The 15,239-nt window shown below is 37.9% G+C and overlaps 3 protein-coding genes across 4 annotated transcripts in view; 1 reads left to right on the plus strand and 2 right to left on the minus strand.

Moving 5' to 3' along the window:
* Positions 1 to 3,816, minus strand: part of LOC104705413 (protein ANTI-SILENCING 1-like) — a 6,958-nt gene extending 3,142 nt beyond the window's left edge. For both annotated transcript variants that reach the window (XM_010421417.1, XM_010421416.1), the window contains exons 1-5: positions 3,384 to 3,816; positions 2,644 to 3,009; positions 2,004 to 2,172; positions 681 to 1,522; positions 367 to 393 (exon numbers count right to left, since the gene is read on the minus strand). In XM_010421417.1, the coding sequence (XP_010419719.1) occupies positions 367 to 393; positions 681 to 1,522; positions 2,004 to 2,172; positions 2,644 to 3,006 (1,401 nt within the window). In that variant the 5' untranslated portion in view covers positions 3,007 to 3,009; positions 3,384 to 3,816. The remainder of the gene's footprint in view (positions 1 to 366; positions 394 to 680; positions 1,523 to 2,003; positions 2,173 to 2,643; positions 3,010 to 3,383) is intronic.
* Positions 5,176 to 7,496, minus strand: LOC104705415 (GTP-binding protein At2g22870). Its single transcript, XM_010421418.2, has 4 exons — positions 6,900 to 7,496; positions 5,993 to 6,062; positions 5,651 to 5,813; positions 5,176 to 5,544 (listed from the first exon to the last, which is right to left on the minus strand). Exons 1-4 carry the CDS (start codon positions 7,402 to 7,404, stop codon positions 5,326 to 5,328), a joined length of 957 nt encoding a protein of 318 aa, XP_010419720.1. The 5' UTR covers positions 7,405 to 7,496; the 3' UTR covers positions 5,176 to 5,325.
* Positions 7,722 to 13,403, plus strand: LOC104705416 (beta-adaptin-like protein A). Its single transcript, XM_010421419.2, has 11 exons — positions 7,722 to 7,957; positions 8,290 to 8,806; positions 8,909 to 9,033; positions 9,140 to 9,338; positions 10,400 to 10,628; positions 10,725 to 10,891; positions 10,988 to 11,197; positions 11,304 to 11,414; positions 11,503 to 11,679; positions 12,246 to 12,695; positions 12,951 to 13,403. Exons 1-11 carry the CDS (start codon positions 7,905 to 7,907, stop codon positions 13,239 to 13,241), a joined length of 2,529 nt encoding a protein of 842 aa, XP_010419721.1. The 5' UTR covers positions 7,722 to 7,904; the 3' UTR covers positions 13,242 to 13,403.

The raw sequence follows: 15,239 nt of genomic DNA on the forward strand, positions 1-15,239 counted from the left end.
GTCAGTCCAAAGGTGAACCCAAAAGGTAATTTCTGAAACGACGACATACAGAATCTGATAACCATCCAGACTAGCTAGAAGAGTCTGCAATGGCCAGCCAAAAATAACAGGTGTGGATATTCAGTAAACAATTTGAGTGCAGATGTCATTGTAAACAACTGTCTTTCAAGAACATAGAAACGATCAAGAAGAAAAAGTACTTAATGATAAGCATATGAACGCGTCATTAAAAATTCACTATGAAAGAATTAAACAGGTCACCCTACTAACATCACACAGAACAAGTATGTCAAACACGAACAATGAAGGCAACCAAAACGAACATTTATAGAAACTGGCGTGCAAAAAGAAGGGAAAAATACTTACGAGATTCCGGAACCATTTAATTTTTTCCTGGGATCGATAAGAAGGAAACAAAAATCTGTCAGACGAACCTCAATGTTAACAAGCACCATAATATGATGAGAAAAATGACAGAACATCACTACAACACTACAACATACATAGTGAAGGACTGTACAACAAAACTGCTACTTTTAGAATTGAGTTCGTACAAAACCCACATCCTTGCATCTAAAGATCTTACAACACGCTCTCACTGAAACCTCATTAAGCAGCCAGTTCAAAACCAATGTAAACCAAATCATATCGCAAGAATTGCATAATAAATATAAACTTACAGCATCCGGCCTTCGGCTCACTTCAGTTACTTGATAATTTCTTACATTATCAACCGCCAACAACTTGTCCTCAGCACGTCCAAAGCTGGACTTCTTGGATAAAACTTTTTCAGTTACAATTTTTGTATTTTTTCCTTCAGATACTGACACTCCCGGATCTCGCTTCTTAACAAAGCTGGGCTTCTCAGGAGGGACTTCCTCCATAGTCGCTTTGTCTCTAGGTCTCTTAAAAGATGATGTATCCTTTTTACCATCAGAAGTAATGTGCTGCAAAATGGTTGTATTCCGTCTAACAGGAACTGTAACAGAACTATCTAGTTTCTGTTTCTTCAGAGGCCTGTCATCCAATCCATTCGGCTCTTCACTATATCTTTCTTCAGTGGGCAAAGATTTTTGTTTATTCAACTGTCTTTTAACATCATTTACTTGAGCTTTCTTGGAAGTGGAATGAATAATCCTGGAGCCAGAAGCTTCACAAGAGTTACGATATCTTTCTTCTGCAGGCATAGATTTTTGTTTAGTTAACTGTTTTTTAACTTCACTTTCTTGAGCTTTGCCATCACAATGATTTCCCCTGAAGCCAGAATCCTTGTTAGACCTTTCTTCTGCAAGTGTAGATCTTGGTGTAGCCAGTTGATAGTGACCTTTTTCTTTTTCTTCTTTGCCACCTTTACGGCCTTCTTTACAGTCAGACGATTCAAATGAGTTGTCTTCAATTTTCCTAACCGAATCACTAGCTAAAGGACCATTTGGCTTCAAACTATCTGAATTCCCATCTGCTTTAATTTTCTGCACAGCAGTTGCTTCTTTCTCACAACACGCTCTGTTAAAGAGAAATTTAACTGCAAGAATTAGAGTGAAAATAAGATATTACGTAAATAAAGAATCAAGATGGCAATTGATCACATAGTAGAATGTCGAAGCTAGCAACTGAGATCAAACAAACTGTACCGTCAACTCCAGCAATTTTATCATCTATCGTATCCACAATTTTGCAGCTTCCAACATCAAATGCTCGGCGAAACACGAAGTCCGATGAGTTGATATCTTCATCCGAGGGTTGTGGATTTCTTTTGTCCTTTGAGATGCATAGAACAGAGCATTTTCCACCGATTGCTTCCTAGTGGAAAAATGTTATATCAGTATTCAAGCAGGTGTGATTTACTAAGTAATACCTAGCACTACGCACAATGGCACATAATTTAAAACAACCTTTTCAAAAAACAGTGATGCAAAGGTAAATATATCGAGACCACTTGTAACAACGATAGAAACCAACAAAACTAACTGNTAAGCTAACAACTGAGATCAAACAAACTGTACCGTCAACTCCAGCAATTTTATCATCTATCGTATCCACAATTTTGCAGCTTCCAACATCAAATGCTCGGCGAAAAACGAAGTCCGATGAGTTGATATCTTCATCCGAGGGTTGTGGATTTCTTTTGTCCTTTGAGATGCATAGAACAGAGCATTTTCCACCGATTGCTTCCTAGTGGAAAAATGTTATATCAGTATTCAAGCAGGTGTGATTTACTAAGTAATACCTAGCACTACGCACAATGGCACATAATTTAAAACAACCTTTTCAAAAAACAGTGATGCAAAGGTAAATATATCGAGACCACTTGTAACAACGATAGAAACCAACAAAACTAACTGCTACACATTTCAGTTGGGGAATCTTCAGAAGAGAGTGCGGCTATATGTTGAAGTGAGATCTGTGTCAGGTTTATAAAAGACGACAAAAAAGCTACTTGGAACCACATGTTTTGGTGAACAGAGAACATGTTATCATACTGCAAAGAATACGATATTCAACAAAACAAAAGTGGAAAAACAGTAAAACTCTGTCTGCAACATGATATGAGATGCATATCAATAATAAAAATGCCAAACCATGCTCAACAAGTCATACGTAGAATGAAAATTCAACATAGTATGCAAAAGAAGAATCAGTTACCAATTCGTTGATATTAGCAAGACCACGACCTTCACCCGATGCCAAAAACAGTTCATTTGCAAGAACATCTGGGACTCCTTCAAGATACGGCAAAATCTCAGAAGGTCTAAAGAACCAGAGAAGTTTGACTTTCCTTGGGATATGCTTATTAGCGTGTTCCCAAATCTTTATGATCTTGCCAACGAAAGGTTCAGTAGAGTCTGGTTCACTGGAGTTGCCAACTAAAACACAGTCATAAAGATGGTATTCATCGCCGTCATAAGTGAATGATTCATAGAACTGGACATCTTTATTTCTACCGCCAACACTCTTCTTTTTACCCCACTTAAACTCTAAGCCTTCAGATCCTATTGATTCTTCCATTCTCTGTGCAGAGCAAGAAATCATCATGGAGTTAATTAAATACTAAACACCAAAAGACACAGAAAAGGAAAACACAATCATAAGATGATGGATTAAATCAAAATCAAATCAGTCCCATGAATCAAGTCTCAATCAATGATCTACCCATATATATTCCCAATCAATCAAACCCTAAAACACTCCTATCAGATCCACTGGTAAAAAGAAGGCAAAGACATTCATCTTTGAATTGAAATCATCATCTCCCAACAGCAACAAGTAGAATACTAGATAATCGAGTTCAAGTCAGCTAAAAAAGGCGATTCAAAAAAAGAAAAAGAGAAAGCGAGAATTGCATTCGATACAATGTAGGCTGAGATAAGCTTTCGTGTTCATACCTTTACACTGAAGAGGTAAGAGATGAGTTTACTACAGCTTTCCGAAGCCACCACCGAACAAGAAAGAAAGAAAGAAAGAACAAATTCGAACCGGAGAGAAAAACCAACGCTCGAAATCAGAAGCAACGCGAGTTCGATTAGGTCAAGATGAAGAGAAATTGACGAAACCCAGGTTTTTTTTTTTATCGCAGAGGGAGAAAAGAAAAAAAAGAAAACCCTAAATCCTCGTTTCACGGGTTACTTACTACAGTCTCGTCCCCCAGTTTAATCTGTCGCTCAAGTTCATCACCAAAACACAATTCAAAATCAAAATCTCAAACGAAGCAATTTCAATTTTGGTCGGAGATTGTTTGCAGTTTTCCAGAGAAAACGGTAATTTTAGTTCATCATAGCGTTCTCTTCTCTCCCATTCCCCCTTTTTCTTTTTTTTTAGTCTGTGATTTTTCTATCTGTTTACTCCCTTTTTAAATATGATTCGTAAATATTTTCTACTTTTTTTGTTTTGTTTTGGTCGTCACAATTTTTTGTACTGTATAAAATACAAAAAACATCATATGTTTTTAAAATACCATTTTAAATTGAATAATGCACGGTGTAATATCCAAATAATTAATTTCCATTTTTGAGATAAATACCAAATCTGGAAGATACGGGTATGATCATGCTAACCGTTATCATATATTTTGGTTTATCAATAAACCGAAAACAAAGATTATGGGAATTTTAATCATATCTTCAACATACTTAAAAGTCATAATTTGTTTAGAATCATATCGTTCGCTAATACACTTTGTGATATAAATGCTGGAGAGTGGAGATCATCTATCTATCTATTCTATTGTTTTAAGATCACTTTACTATTCAAAATCATGTAGAAGAGACGTTCTAATGTTTGTTATACTGTCGCATGAATGAAAAAAGATGGTGTCTTTAACAAAGCCATCGACAAGCCTCATGAGATTTATATAATTTATAAATCATTTGCTGACAAAACATATTTTATAAGAATTTAGATATAATAGTTTCATCTTTTTCATTGATAGTTTCATTAGCAACACAACCTTTTCCATGTAAAACAAATGAAACAGTCTTTTTAACCTTCAAGTGTTTCTTCACGTTGTACGGACAATAAAATCAACAGATAGTGATTCTTTTTAAAGACTTACCTAGGCTACCATGAGTCCTCATCTTTCACGAGTCAAAATCTTTTTCTAAAATTTACAATTCTCCTCTACATGCAGCTCTAAGCCTTTCTTATGGGATTGTTGCATTCACCAATGCATTATGCATATCATCAGATCACATTTTTTAATTGTTGAATGTGTTTCTAATTGTTAAATGTGTTTTGTTTTTCCGGAACACCACCGTTTTTAAAATCTTTCAACAAGTTAAGATATGCTTTTCACCTTTATAAAAAGGAATACAGAATAATAGTATTTTGTCTTCATTAATAAGAGTTGGGGTTAAAGGGCTTTTGGACTGCGTCGTCTATTGTGTAGATTAAAACGGCGTCGTTTCATTAATAAGAGTGTGGGTTAAAGACCTTTTGGGCTGCGTCGTCTGTGTAAATTAAAACGGCGTCGTTTTGGTCTTGTTCTTTTCCATAAAATTAATTGCGGTGACATGGATGGAACACGACCTTCAGATCTTCACTCTGACGCTCTCCCAACTGAACTATCCCTGCAAATTGTTTAATTGTCATATCTTTATCTATATAAACCGGATATTTACAGATAATTTTGTTGATTTGGAGTACGATTTAGATGGAGGGGCCGATGAATTGTACCACGAATACTATAACAAAATCTCAGCGTTGAATTAATAAAAACAGTGCTCAAGTAATTGGTACACTAACTGTTTTCTTGTTGTTTTACACTAACTGTTATATAAGTTTTCTTCCTACAAAAGATAAAATAAAATGGAGAAGTGTGGGTCGGGTTTCTTAGTGTTTGAGCCAGTAGTTTCTTAGCTGAGCCATATGCAACAATATCTCGTCCCGACCTTGATTCGTCACACTGCTGGTCATAATCCATGGTGGTGTTGTCTCAAAGAACCCTTGGATCAAGTCTTGGAACTCCTTTATGTTCTCCTCTGGTCTCTTCCCTCCGTTTTTCTTCTTCTTCCTCTTATCGCATTTCGTGAATATCATAGTCATTGGAACCTAAGATATAGATACGACGGAGACATGACATATTGAGTAAAATTCTTGATCATGATGTCTAATTAATAGGTTTAAGTTGGGTGTTAAGGTTTAGGTCCTTTTATACCTGGTTTTGACCAAGCCAGCTAGCGTAATCGAGATCAATTTGCTTTACAGGTATGCTGGCATCAACTAGCAAAAACACTGAGACCAGTGTTGAACGGTTTAGGAAATAGTCTTTGGTGAATTTGTTCCAGTCTTGTTTGAGTTCATGCGGTGCTGATGCATACCTGGATACATAAAATGTATAACTTTCAATTTTCTATAATGAAATACTCCAAAATTCATTGGGGGCAGAAACTGTAATTGTATCCGACAAAATAAAAAGAAATAGAAGAGACAGAGACTGGCCAGAGCAGTTTTAAGGGGGTATGGCATGAAAAAACAAAATAATATCACTTAAACTTACCCGTAGCCAGGCAAATCTACCAAGTACCACTTGTCGTTGATCCGGAAATGATTAATGCATTGCGTCTTTCCTACATGTAGAATAGATTACCATAAATTATAACCAACCTACATGTAGCATAAGTACAAGCACGACATGGATGCCTATCAGTTTCCACTTATACGATCACGTCTATCAACCTTTCTAAGCAGTCTCAACAATGAACCAGCTAAGAATCCAGATTTTTCAGTTACCATCCACAATTTTTTCTTCCCTTTACCCAATGTGCATAAGCAAATCAGATTTTACGGTTCTTCCCCTGATCCCAGTTTCATCTAGTCTAGTACAATAACTTGATAAGCATTATCAAATCTAACAGATCATATGAACAAGCCAAAATCTCCACACTACAGAGATCCAAGTCCCATTTTCGTGAAATTACCATAGCATGGTCGAGCAAAAACACATTACTCAACGATGCCATCCTGTGATGCCATATATTGGATCATATCCTCGTCAACAGTATCCCATCTTCACGAGTACTAGGAACCAACAAATGCCGATGCTACAAAGCAAATCTGTTCAATCTAACCAAGTGAGGCAGTCTCTTGGTTCTGTCCTATTGAATATTGATTGACTCTAGAGACTGATTAATCCCCACTCGATGCCTAACTTGACCACTACAGAATTCAAATGCTAGCTGTTGGCCCCAGGATTAGAGTGGACTAGTTCTAAGAGACCCGGTTATAAGGGAATCACTTCAATCAATCAACTAACCTAAGCTTCCAACAAAAAAAAACAAAACTTAATTCTCCTTACTGCTTTACCAATATTTCAATTCCACAATCTCCTCATGAACACTAACAACTAACTTGATCACTGTGTCTCCAAGATGTGATTCCTTAGCAAATAAAAAAACTAAGCTTACCAGGTTTCTTAGAAGTCAAGGCAAGGCGTTTCCTCCTCACCAACGAATTGAGAAGCGACGATTTCCCAACGTTGGATCTCCCGACAAGCGCAAACTCCGGCAAACCATCGGCCGGACAATCCTCCGTCTTGACACTACTCTTCACATAATCAGCCTGAACCACCTGTGCGTCCCTAGCGTACTTGCTCAGCACTATATTCGAACCTTTCAGTATCCTCGCCGTAAGACTCGCCGGGTCGTCGCCGGATACATCTGTCTCAGGCGGAATAAAAAGCTTGTCGAGCGAAATCTCGACAGGAGCATCATCTAGATCGGATGATTCCGAGACAGGCAGTGGTATGGGTTCGACAGTGGCGAGATTCGATTTAGACGCGAATGAGAAAAGGGTCCGAGCTACTGTAACCGGCGGCTTAGGGTTTAGGAAATTAAATTGCGAAGAAGAGAGCGAGAATGAGGGTCTCGCGAGGATTGAGAGATGGAATCTTGGAAGCTGCGCTAAAATCATATCTGTTTTGTTTCTCTTTAGCTTCTGTGAGCAGCCATGGATTAAGCTTACGGATGCTGGTGGAGTGAGGAGGCCAAGGTTTGGGAAAATCAAAATATCCGTGGCAAAACGCAACGTTTTGGTGGTAATCTAGGTGAACTTTCCTTATTTACAATTCGCCGGCTCTATTTCAACGATTGTATCAATTCACCACTCTATTTTGTTTCTTGATTAAAAACACTAGAAATTAAAAAAAAAACAAATGGGTAAATTAGAAAGAAAACAAAAAGTAAGAGGAGTACATAGCAAAATTGGGTCGTTGGCATCTTCTCTTCCACCTCTCCAAGCACGGGACGAGAGACTCAAACCAGTGAACCAAAATCTCTCTCAATTATAGCAGCGCGTGCTTCTGATCTCGGTGGTATCCTCTTCGATCGGCGACATCTCGTGGTTTATGCTCCGGTGGATCTCACCGCGTGAAAAAAAAAATTATTTTTATCTGAATCGCAATCCTATTAGCCATGGCTCCTCCGGCGGCTTCGCAGCGTTATCCGTCACCGTCCCAACCTTCAGGGTAACTATTCGCTCTGCTTATCTTGTTTCGCTACATTCTTAAGATAAAAAAGCAGCAATCAGTCTTTATAATTCGATCATCTCTTTTCATGGCGTGGTCGGTCAGCTCCTTAGTTCTCAAATTATTTGATCTATAGTGTTCCTATGTTACGGATCTAGATTTAAGATGTCTCATGAGCTAATTGATGTCAAAGATAGCTATAATGTGGAATCAGACGCGGCCATTAGTTTAAATTCTCTGCCTTTAGATTATTATTACTTCGTATGTGCGATGATCTGATCTCTCTTTAATCATGGAAGCGTGAACTAAAACTAGAAATTTTTATTTATCAGGAAAAGTGAAGTGTCAGATCTAAAAACCCAGCTCCGCCAGCTAGCTGGAAGTAGAGCTCCAGGAGTTGATGATTCCAAACGTGACCTGTACAAGAAAGTAATATCGTACATGACTATTGGCATTGACGTCTCATCTGTATTTGGGGAAATGGTTATGTGCTCAGCAACATCAGACATTGTCCTGAAGAAGATGTGTTATCTTTATGTTGGAAACTATGCAAAGGGTAATCCTGATCTTTCACTTTTGACTATCAATTTTCTCCAAAGGGATTGCAAAGATGAGGATCCTATGATCCGTGGGCTTGCTCTGAGGAGCTTGTGTTCCTTACGAGTGCCAAACCTTGTCGAGTATCTTGTTGGTCCGTTGGGGAGCGGGCTCAAGGACAATAACAGCTATGTGAGAACCATCGCTGTTACTGGAGTACTAAAGCTTTATCACATCTCACCCTCAACATGCATTGATGCCGATTTTCCTCCAACACTGAAAAGTTTGATGCTTCATGATTCAGATGCTCAGGTTAATTTTGTTTGGTTGAATGCAGTTTGGACATAGACTCTCGCTAGCAAATCAACTGTTTATTTATGATTAGTACTCTTATGATATAAAATATGCTGTCAGGTAGTTGCCAATTGCCTGTCTGCGCTTCAAGAAATTTGGAGTATAGAAGCAAGCCACTCTGAGGAAGCATGCCGGGAGAAGGAATCCTTGCTTAGCAAGCCAGTTATATATTATTTCTTGAATCGGTATGTCCTTAAGCTCCTCCTTCCATTGTATATCAGTGTACCTTGTTGTTGTAGTGGTATCTAAGAAGATAGCAGCAAGTTTTACCATTTTGGTGTTTCTTTGCAGGATCAAGGATTTTAATGAATGGGCACAATGTCTTATACTTGAGTTGGCAGTAAAATATGTGCCGTCAGATAGTAATGATATTTTTGACATTATGAATCTGTTGGAAGACAGACTTCAGCATGCCAATGGAGCTGTTGTCTTGGCTACAGTCAAAGTGTTTTTACAATTAACGCTCTCCATGACTGATGTTCATCAACAGGTTCAAAGTCCATCTCCTTTATCCTTAACCATGGAAAAATATTCCTGATAAAATTAGTTATATGCAAAATTTCTTGATGATAATTTTGTAAAATAGTTTCTAATTTTCTACATTTTCCAAATAATGAAGCATTATATTACTTTTGGCATCATAGTCTGGAAGCTTGAAAATCAGATATTAACAAACATAGTCATCACTGATTTGTTATTGTTTAAGATAATCACTGTCTAACTAATGCCAAATGATCTTGTATAGGTATATGAGCGTATTAAATCCCCACTTCTAACTCTCGTCAGTTCTNTGGACATAGACTCTCGCTAGCAAATCAACTGTTTATTTATGATTAGTACTCTTATGATATAAAATATGCTGTCAGGTAGTTGCCAATTGCCTGTCTGCGCTTCAAGAAATTTGGAGTATAGAAGCAAGCCACTCTGAGGAAGCATGCCGGGAGAAGGAATCCTTGCTTAGCAAGCCAGTTATATATTATTTCTTGAATCGGTATGTCCTTAAGCTCCTCCTTCCATTGTATATCAGTGTACCTTGTTGTTGTAGTGGTATCTAAGAAGATAGCAGCAAGTTTTACCATTTTGGTGTTTCTTTGCAGGATCAAGGATTTTAATGAATGGGCACAATGTCTTATACTTGAGTTGGCAGTAAAATATGTGCCGTCAGATAGTAATGATATTTTTGACATTATGAATCTGTTGGAAGACAGACTTCAGCATGCCAATGGAGCTGTTGTCTTGGCTACAGTCAAAGTGTTTTTACAATTAACGCTCTCCATGACTGATGTTCATCAACAGGTTCAAAGTCCATCTCCTTTATCCTTAACCATGGAAAAATATTCCTGATAAAATTAGTTATATGCAAAATTTCTTGATGATAATTTTGTAAAATAGTTTCTAATTTTCTACATTTTCCAAATAATGAAGCATTATATTACTTTTGGCATCATAGTCTGGAAGCTTGAAAATCAGATATTAACAAACATAGTCATCACTGATTTGTTATTGTTTAAGATAATCACTGTCTAACTAATGCCAAATGATCTTGTATAGGTATATGAGCGTATTAAATCCCCACTTCTAACTCTCGTCAGTTCTGGAAGTCCAGAGCAATCATATGCAATCTTGAGCCACCTTCATCTTTTGGTTGTTCGTGCGCCATTCATCTTTGCCACAGACTATAAGCATTTCTACTGCCAGTACAATGAACCGTCATATGTCAAAAAGTTGAAGCTTGAGATGTTGACTGCTGTTGCAAATGAGAGCAACACTTACGAAATTGGTAGTGATCTTAAACTATGTCAATATGGAATCTGGAGGGAGAAACCCTTTCTTTCTGGCTCTTTGATTTAACTAATTCGTACTCTTTCCTATTCAGTGACGGAACTGTGTGAGTATGCTGCAAATGTTGATATTGCAATTGCGAGGGAGTCAATTCGGGCAGTTGGGAAGATTGCTTTGCAACAGTATGATGTAAATGCGATTGTTGATAGACTTCTTCAGTTTCTGGAGATGGAAAAGGACTATGTGACTGCTGAAACTTTGGTAAACTATCATATGAACTATTCAATTGGCCATCTCATTGATACTTATATTGTTTAAATTTTCATAATGAATCCACTTTTCTGGTTCCTCCTCTAGGTTCTTGTGAAGGACCTTCTAAGGAAGTATCCACAATGGAGCCATGATTGCATTTCTGTTGTTGGGGGTATCAGCAGCAAAAATATCCAGGAACCGAAAGGCAAGGCGGCTCTTATATGGATGTTGGGTGAATATGCTCAGGACATGAGCGATGCCCCTTATATTTTGGAGAATCTGATAGAAAATTGGGAGGAAGAGCATTCGGCTGAGGTATTTAGGCTTTACTTTTCTGTTTTTCCTTGGTACTGAAATTATGTATGCGTCAGAATGCGGGCATACTCATTAGTCTATGTTCTCAATTTGTGCCATTGAGCAGGTTCGGTTGCATCTCTTAACTGCAGCTATGAAATGCTTTTTCAAGAGAGCGCCTGAGACTCAGAAAGCCCTAGGAACAGCTCTAGCTGCAGGTGTTGCTGATTTTCACCAGGTATCGTTCAGTCTTCTCTTCCAAAATTCTCTTGTTTTGAAACCATTGGCCCATTAGATCACTTATTCAACATTTACTGTTGGTATAGGATGTTCATGACCGTGCCTTGTTCTACTATCGGGTTCTGCAATACGATGTACACGTGGCAGAACGTGTTGTTAGTCCTCCAAAACAGGCAGTTTCGGTCTTTGCTGACACTCAAAGCAGTGAAATCAAAGACCGTATATTTGACGAGTTTAACAGCCTTTCTGTGATCTACCAGAAGGTATATTTCCTGACTTTACTGCCAAAACCAATGTAGTAGTATGCAACTATTATTCAGAGGTGTTCTTTATTTGCTTTCGTAATAAAACTCAAAAATTCTTGCAGCCATCTTACATGTTCACGGATAAGGAACACCGAGGACCCTTTGAGTTTTCAGACGAACTTGGAAATATTTCCATCACACCTGAAGCTTCCAGCGACATTGTTCCAGCTCAGCAATATGAGGCAAATGACAAGGATCTGCTTCTAGGTATTGACGAGAAGGATGACAATAAAGGACTTTCCAGTAACAATGGTTCCGCTTACTCGGCTCCTTCATTAGAAAACTCCTCTAATATAACCTCACAAATGCAAGAGCTTGCAATCTCCGGCCCTGCCACATCCGCAACTACCCCGCAATCAAGCTTTGGTTTTGATGATCTCCTAGGTTTGGGTTTATCAACAGCTCCTGCTCCAACACCATCACCACCTCTTTTGAAACTAAACCCAAGAGCTGCTCTAGATCCAGGCGCCTTCCAACAAAAATGGCGCCNTTGCTTTCGTAATAAAACTCAAAAATTCTTGCAGCCATCTTACATGTTCACGGATAAGGAACACCGAGGACCCTTTGAGTTTTCAGACGAACTTGGAAATATTTCCATCACACCTGAAGCTTCCAGCGACATTGTTCCAGCTCAGCAATATGAGGCAAATGACAAGGATCTGCTTCTAGGTATTGACGAGAAGGATGACAATAAAGGACTTTCCAGTAACAATGGTTCCGCTTACTCGGCTCCTTCATTAGAAAACTCCTCTAATATAACCTCCCAAATGCAAGAGCTTGCAATCTCCGGCCCTGCCACATCCGCAACTACCCCGCAATCAAGCTTTGGTTTTGATGATCTCCTAGGTTTGGGTTTATCAACAGCTCCTGCTCCAACACCATCACCACCTCTTTTGAAACTAAACCCAAGAGCTGCTCTAGATCCAGGCGCCTTCCAACAAAAATGGCGCCAATTGCCATTATCATTAACGCAGGTTTTTCCCCGCAACTTTTACCTTGCGATACTACTTTTTCAGGTTCCAACTACATTCTAGCCTTATGAACGACGACAGTTTAACTGGCTTTTCTTCCTCCTTTGTCAAGATACTTAACTTAGCATGAGCGTTTTTAACATTGGTTCATGAACATATTGCCTGCATTTCTTACACTGTTAAGTGCATATGTTCATAAAACTCTTTTAAGGGATTTTGACTGCTGAGAGATTGTAACTTTCTTAAATTGGTGTGCAGGAGTGTTCTGTGAATCCCCAGGGAATCGCGGCCTTAACAGTTCCACAATCACTTATCAGACACATGCAGAGTCATTCCATTCACTGTATTGCATCGGGCGGTCAATCTCCAAACTTCAAATTCTTCTTCTTTGCCCAAAAGGAATCAGAACCATCGAACTATCTTGCTGAGTGTATCATAAACACTTCATCCGCCAAAGCTCAGATAAAAGTGAAAGCAGACGAGCAGAGTACGTCTCAGGCATTCACAACCGTATTTGAAACAGCCTTGTCAAAGTTTGGCATGCCTTGAGGAAGGGATTCAATAAAATTAAATCTCTATGTATCAATAGAATTCTCTGGATGGATCTCTACACTTGTTGTAAAATGCGATGAATTCTTTTTGAGTTTTGTAGTCTCTCACCTTTGATTTCCTCTAGTTCTTTGTGTTATAAAAGATACTTTTTTTTGAGTTGTTCCGGAGAGGTACTTTTTCATCCTTAGATTTGGCTATGTTGTTAACAACACAACTTCAATACACGTTGCTCCAAGTGATCTCTACTCGGATCATCATAAGAGTCATCTATGAGCATCACCAATTGGAATTAAATTGTTTTAGGCATCAAACGTAAGATTTGTATAAATGAGGGGCTAGTTTTGGAAAAAATGATTTTTGCAACGCAACCCATGAAAAAAAGGTGTCAGCTGGTTTGGTTATTTTATGTATTTAATAGTCGCGTGAGTTGAGTGGTTACGATTTCTTCAATTTTCGTAAACTTCTAGGGAAAGAGAGGGGAGATAGGGGAAGTGAGAAGAGGGGGGAAACCCTAGATTCGATCTCCATTCGATTTGGTTCGTTTCTCGAATCGAAGCGATGGTGTTCTACTTCAAGGCCCGACCTGATGCTGGCGACTACACAATCTTCATGGGGCTTGATAAGTTCGAGAACGAGGAGCTCATCAAGTACGGCTTCCCTGAAGACGTCTGGTAAGCTCGTTTTTATTTTCCGCAACAAAGATTTCTCGATTTTTACGGATCATCGTTTTTTTCTTCTTCCTGAACTTATAGCTCGGATCGATTTTTAGTTTCGGATGGCTCAATTGTTTAATTAGTTGGGCTTTTAATCTAATTTTGAGGTTTGTTCTCTTTGTTTATATGGTCAGATGTTTTGTTATGTCATGATCTATTGTTTATTGATTAATTAATTGTGGTGAATTCATGGGAATGAACGAGAAGGAAATGGTGGTCAACCTTTGCTCAAGTTTTGTTTATGATGATTTCACTTGAATTTATTTTTTTGTGCTGAGTTTTGCGTTGAGTTGTTGTTCTTATCTCTGGTATAATTTATCGGTATTAGTTTTCTTCATTCAAATAGTTTTCTTAAAAACATTTGGCAGAAGAGATATGTTGTTACTTTGATTCTGAAATGTTTGTGAAGAATTGCCGGAGAGTTATGTATGATACGAGCTTAGAAATGTTTTCGTGTGTATACTCTTTTCTGAGATAAATCTTTTTTTGTTCCTATGATTGCTGGGCCTTGATGTTCTGAAACAAAAAAAAAAAAAAAAGAAAAATATAAATGTGGTGATGTTTAAAAACATTTTGTGAAATGTAATTTGGCCTGATTATGCAGTTGCTATATCAATTTTTTTTTCTGGAAATATCTTTGTAGCTCAAGAGAGCTATGATCCAATATTGATAATGTTTATTGATTAGTCTTTTATGAGTAATACCTATGGGTATACTGGTAGCTCTGAACTCACCCCTATTTAAGTATTTGGCTGTTCCTCAGCATATCTATTGTCCTCTCATGCTGTGTTAGCTATATTCAAACTTTGGTGTTTTTTACCTCCTTGTTTGATGATTTTCTTTTTTTTTTTTTAACAAACTAAATGAATTTTATAGCTTTTCTGTTGATCATATGCTGCTACTGCGCATTTCTTTTACTGTTCGGTAATTTTATCCATAACTAAGGTTTATGGGTAAACTTATGGATACATCTTGTCTATTTTCTATTCATTATTTTCTTGATAATGTCAATTTTTGATGTGTTTAGACATGTATAGGGTGTTTGTTTCTTCTAATTTGAATATTCCTTTCTTTTATATGAACTCTAGCAGCTTCACCTATTCAGCATTTTAATTTCTTGTTCTGTATGTTGATACACGACCAAGTTGCTAAAAGTAATTTTCATTTGATGCAGGTTTCACGTGGATAAAATGTCGTCAGCTCATGTTTACTTGAGGCTTCATAGAGGCCAAAGTTTTGATGACATTAGTGAAGGTGTGCTGGAGGACTGTGCTCAGCTAGT

This window comes from Camelina sativa, chromosome 8, assembly GCF_000633955.1.
Source record: "Camelina sativa cultivar DH55 chromosome 8, Cs, whole genome shotgun sequence".
NCBI classification, from domain to species: domain Eukaryota; kingdom Viridiplantae; phylum Streptophyta; class Magnoliopsida; order Brassicales; family Brassicaceae; genus Camelina; species Camelina sativa.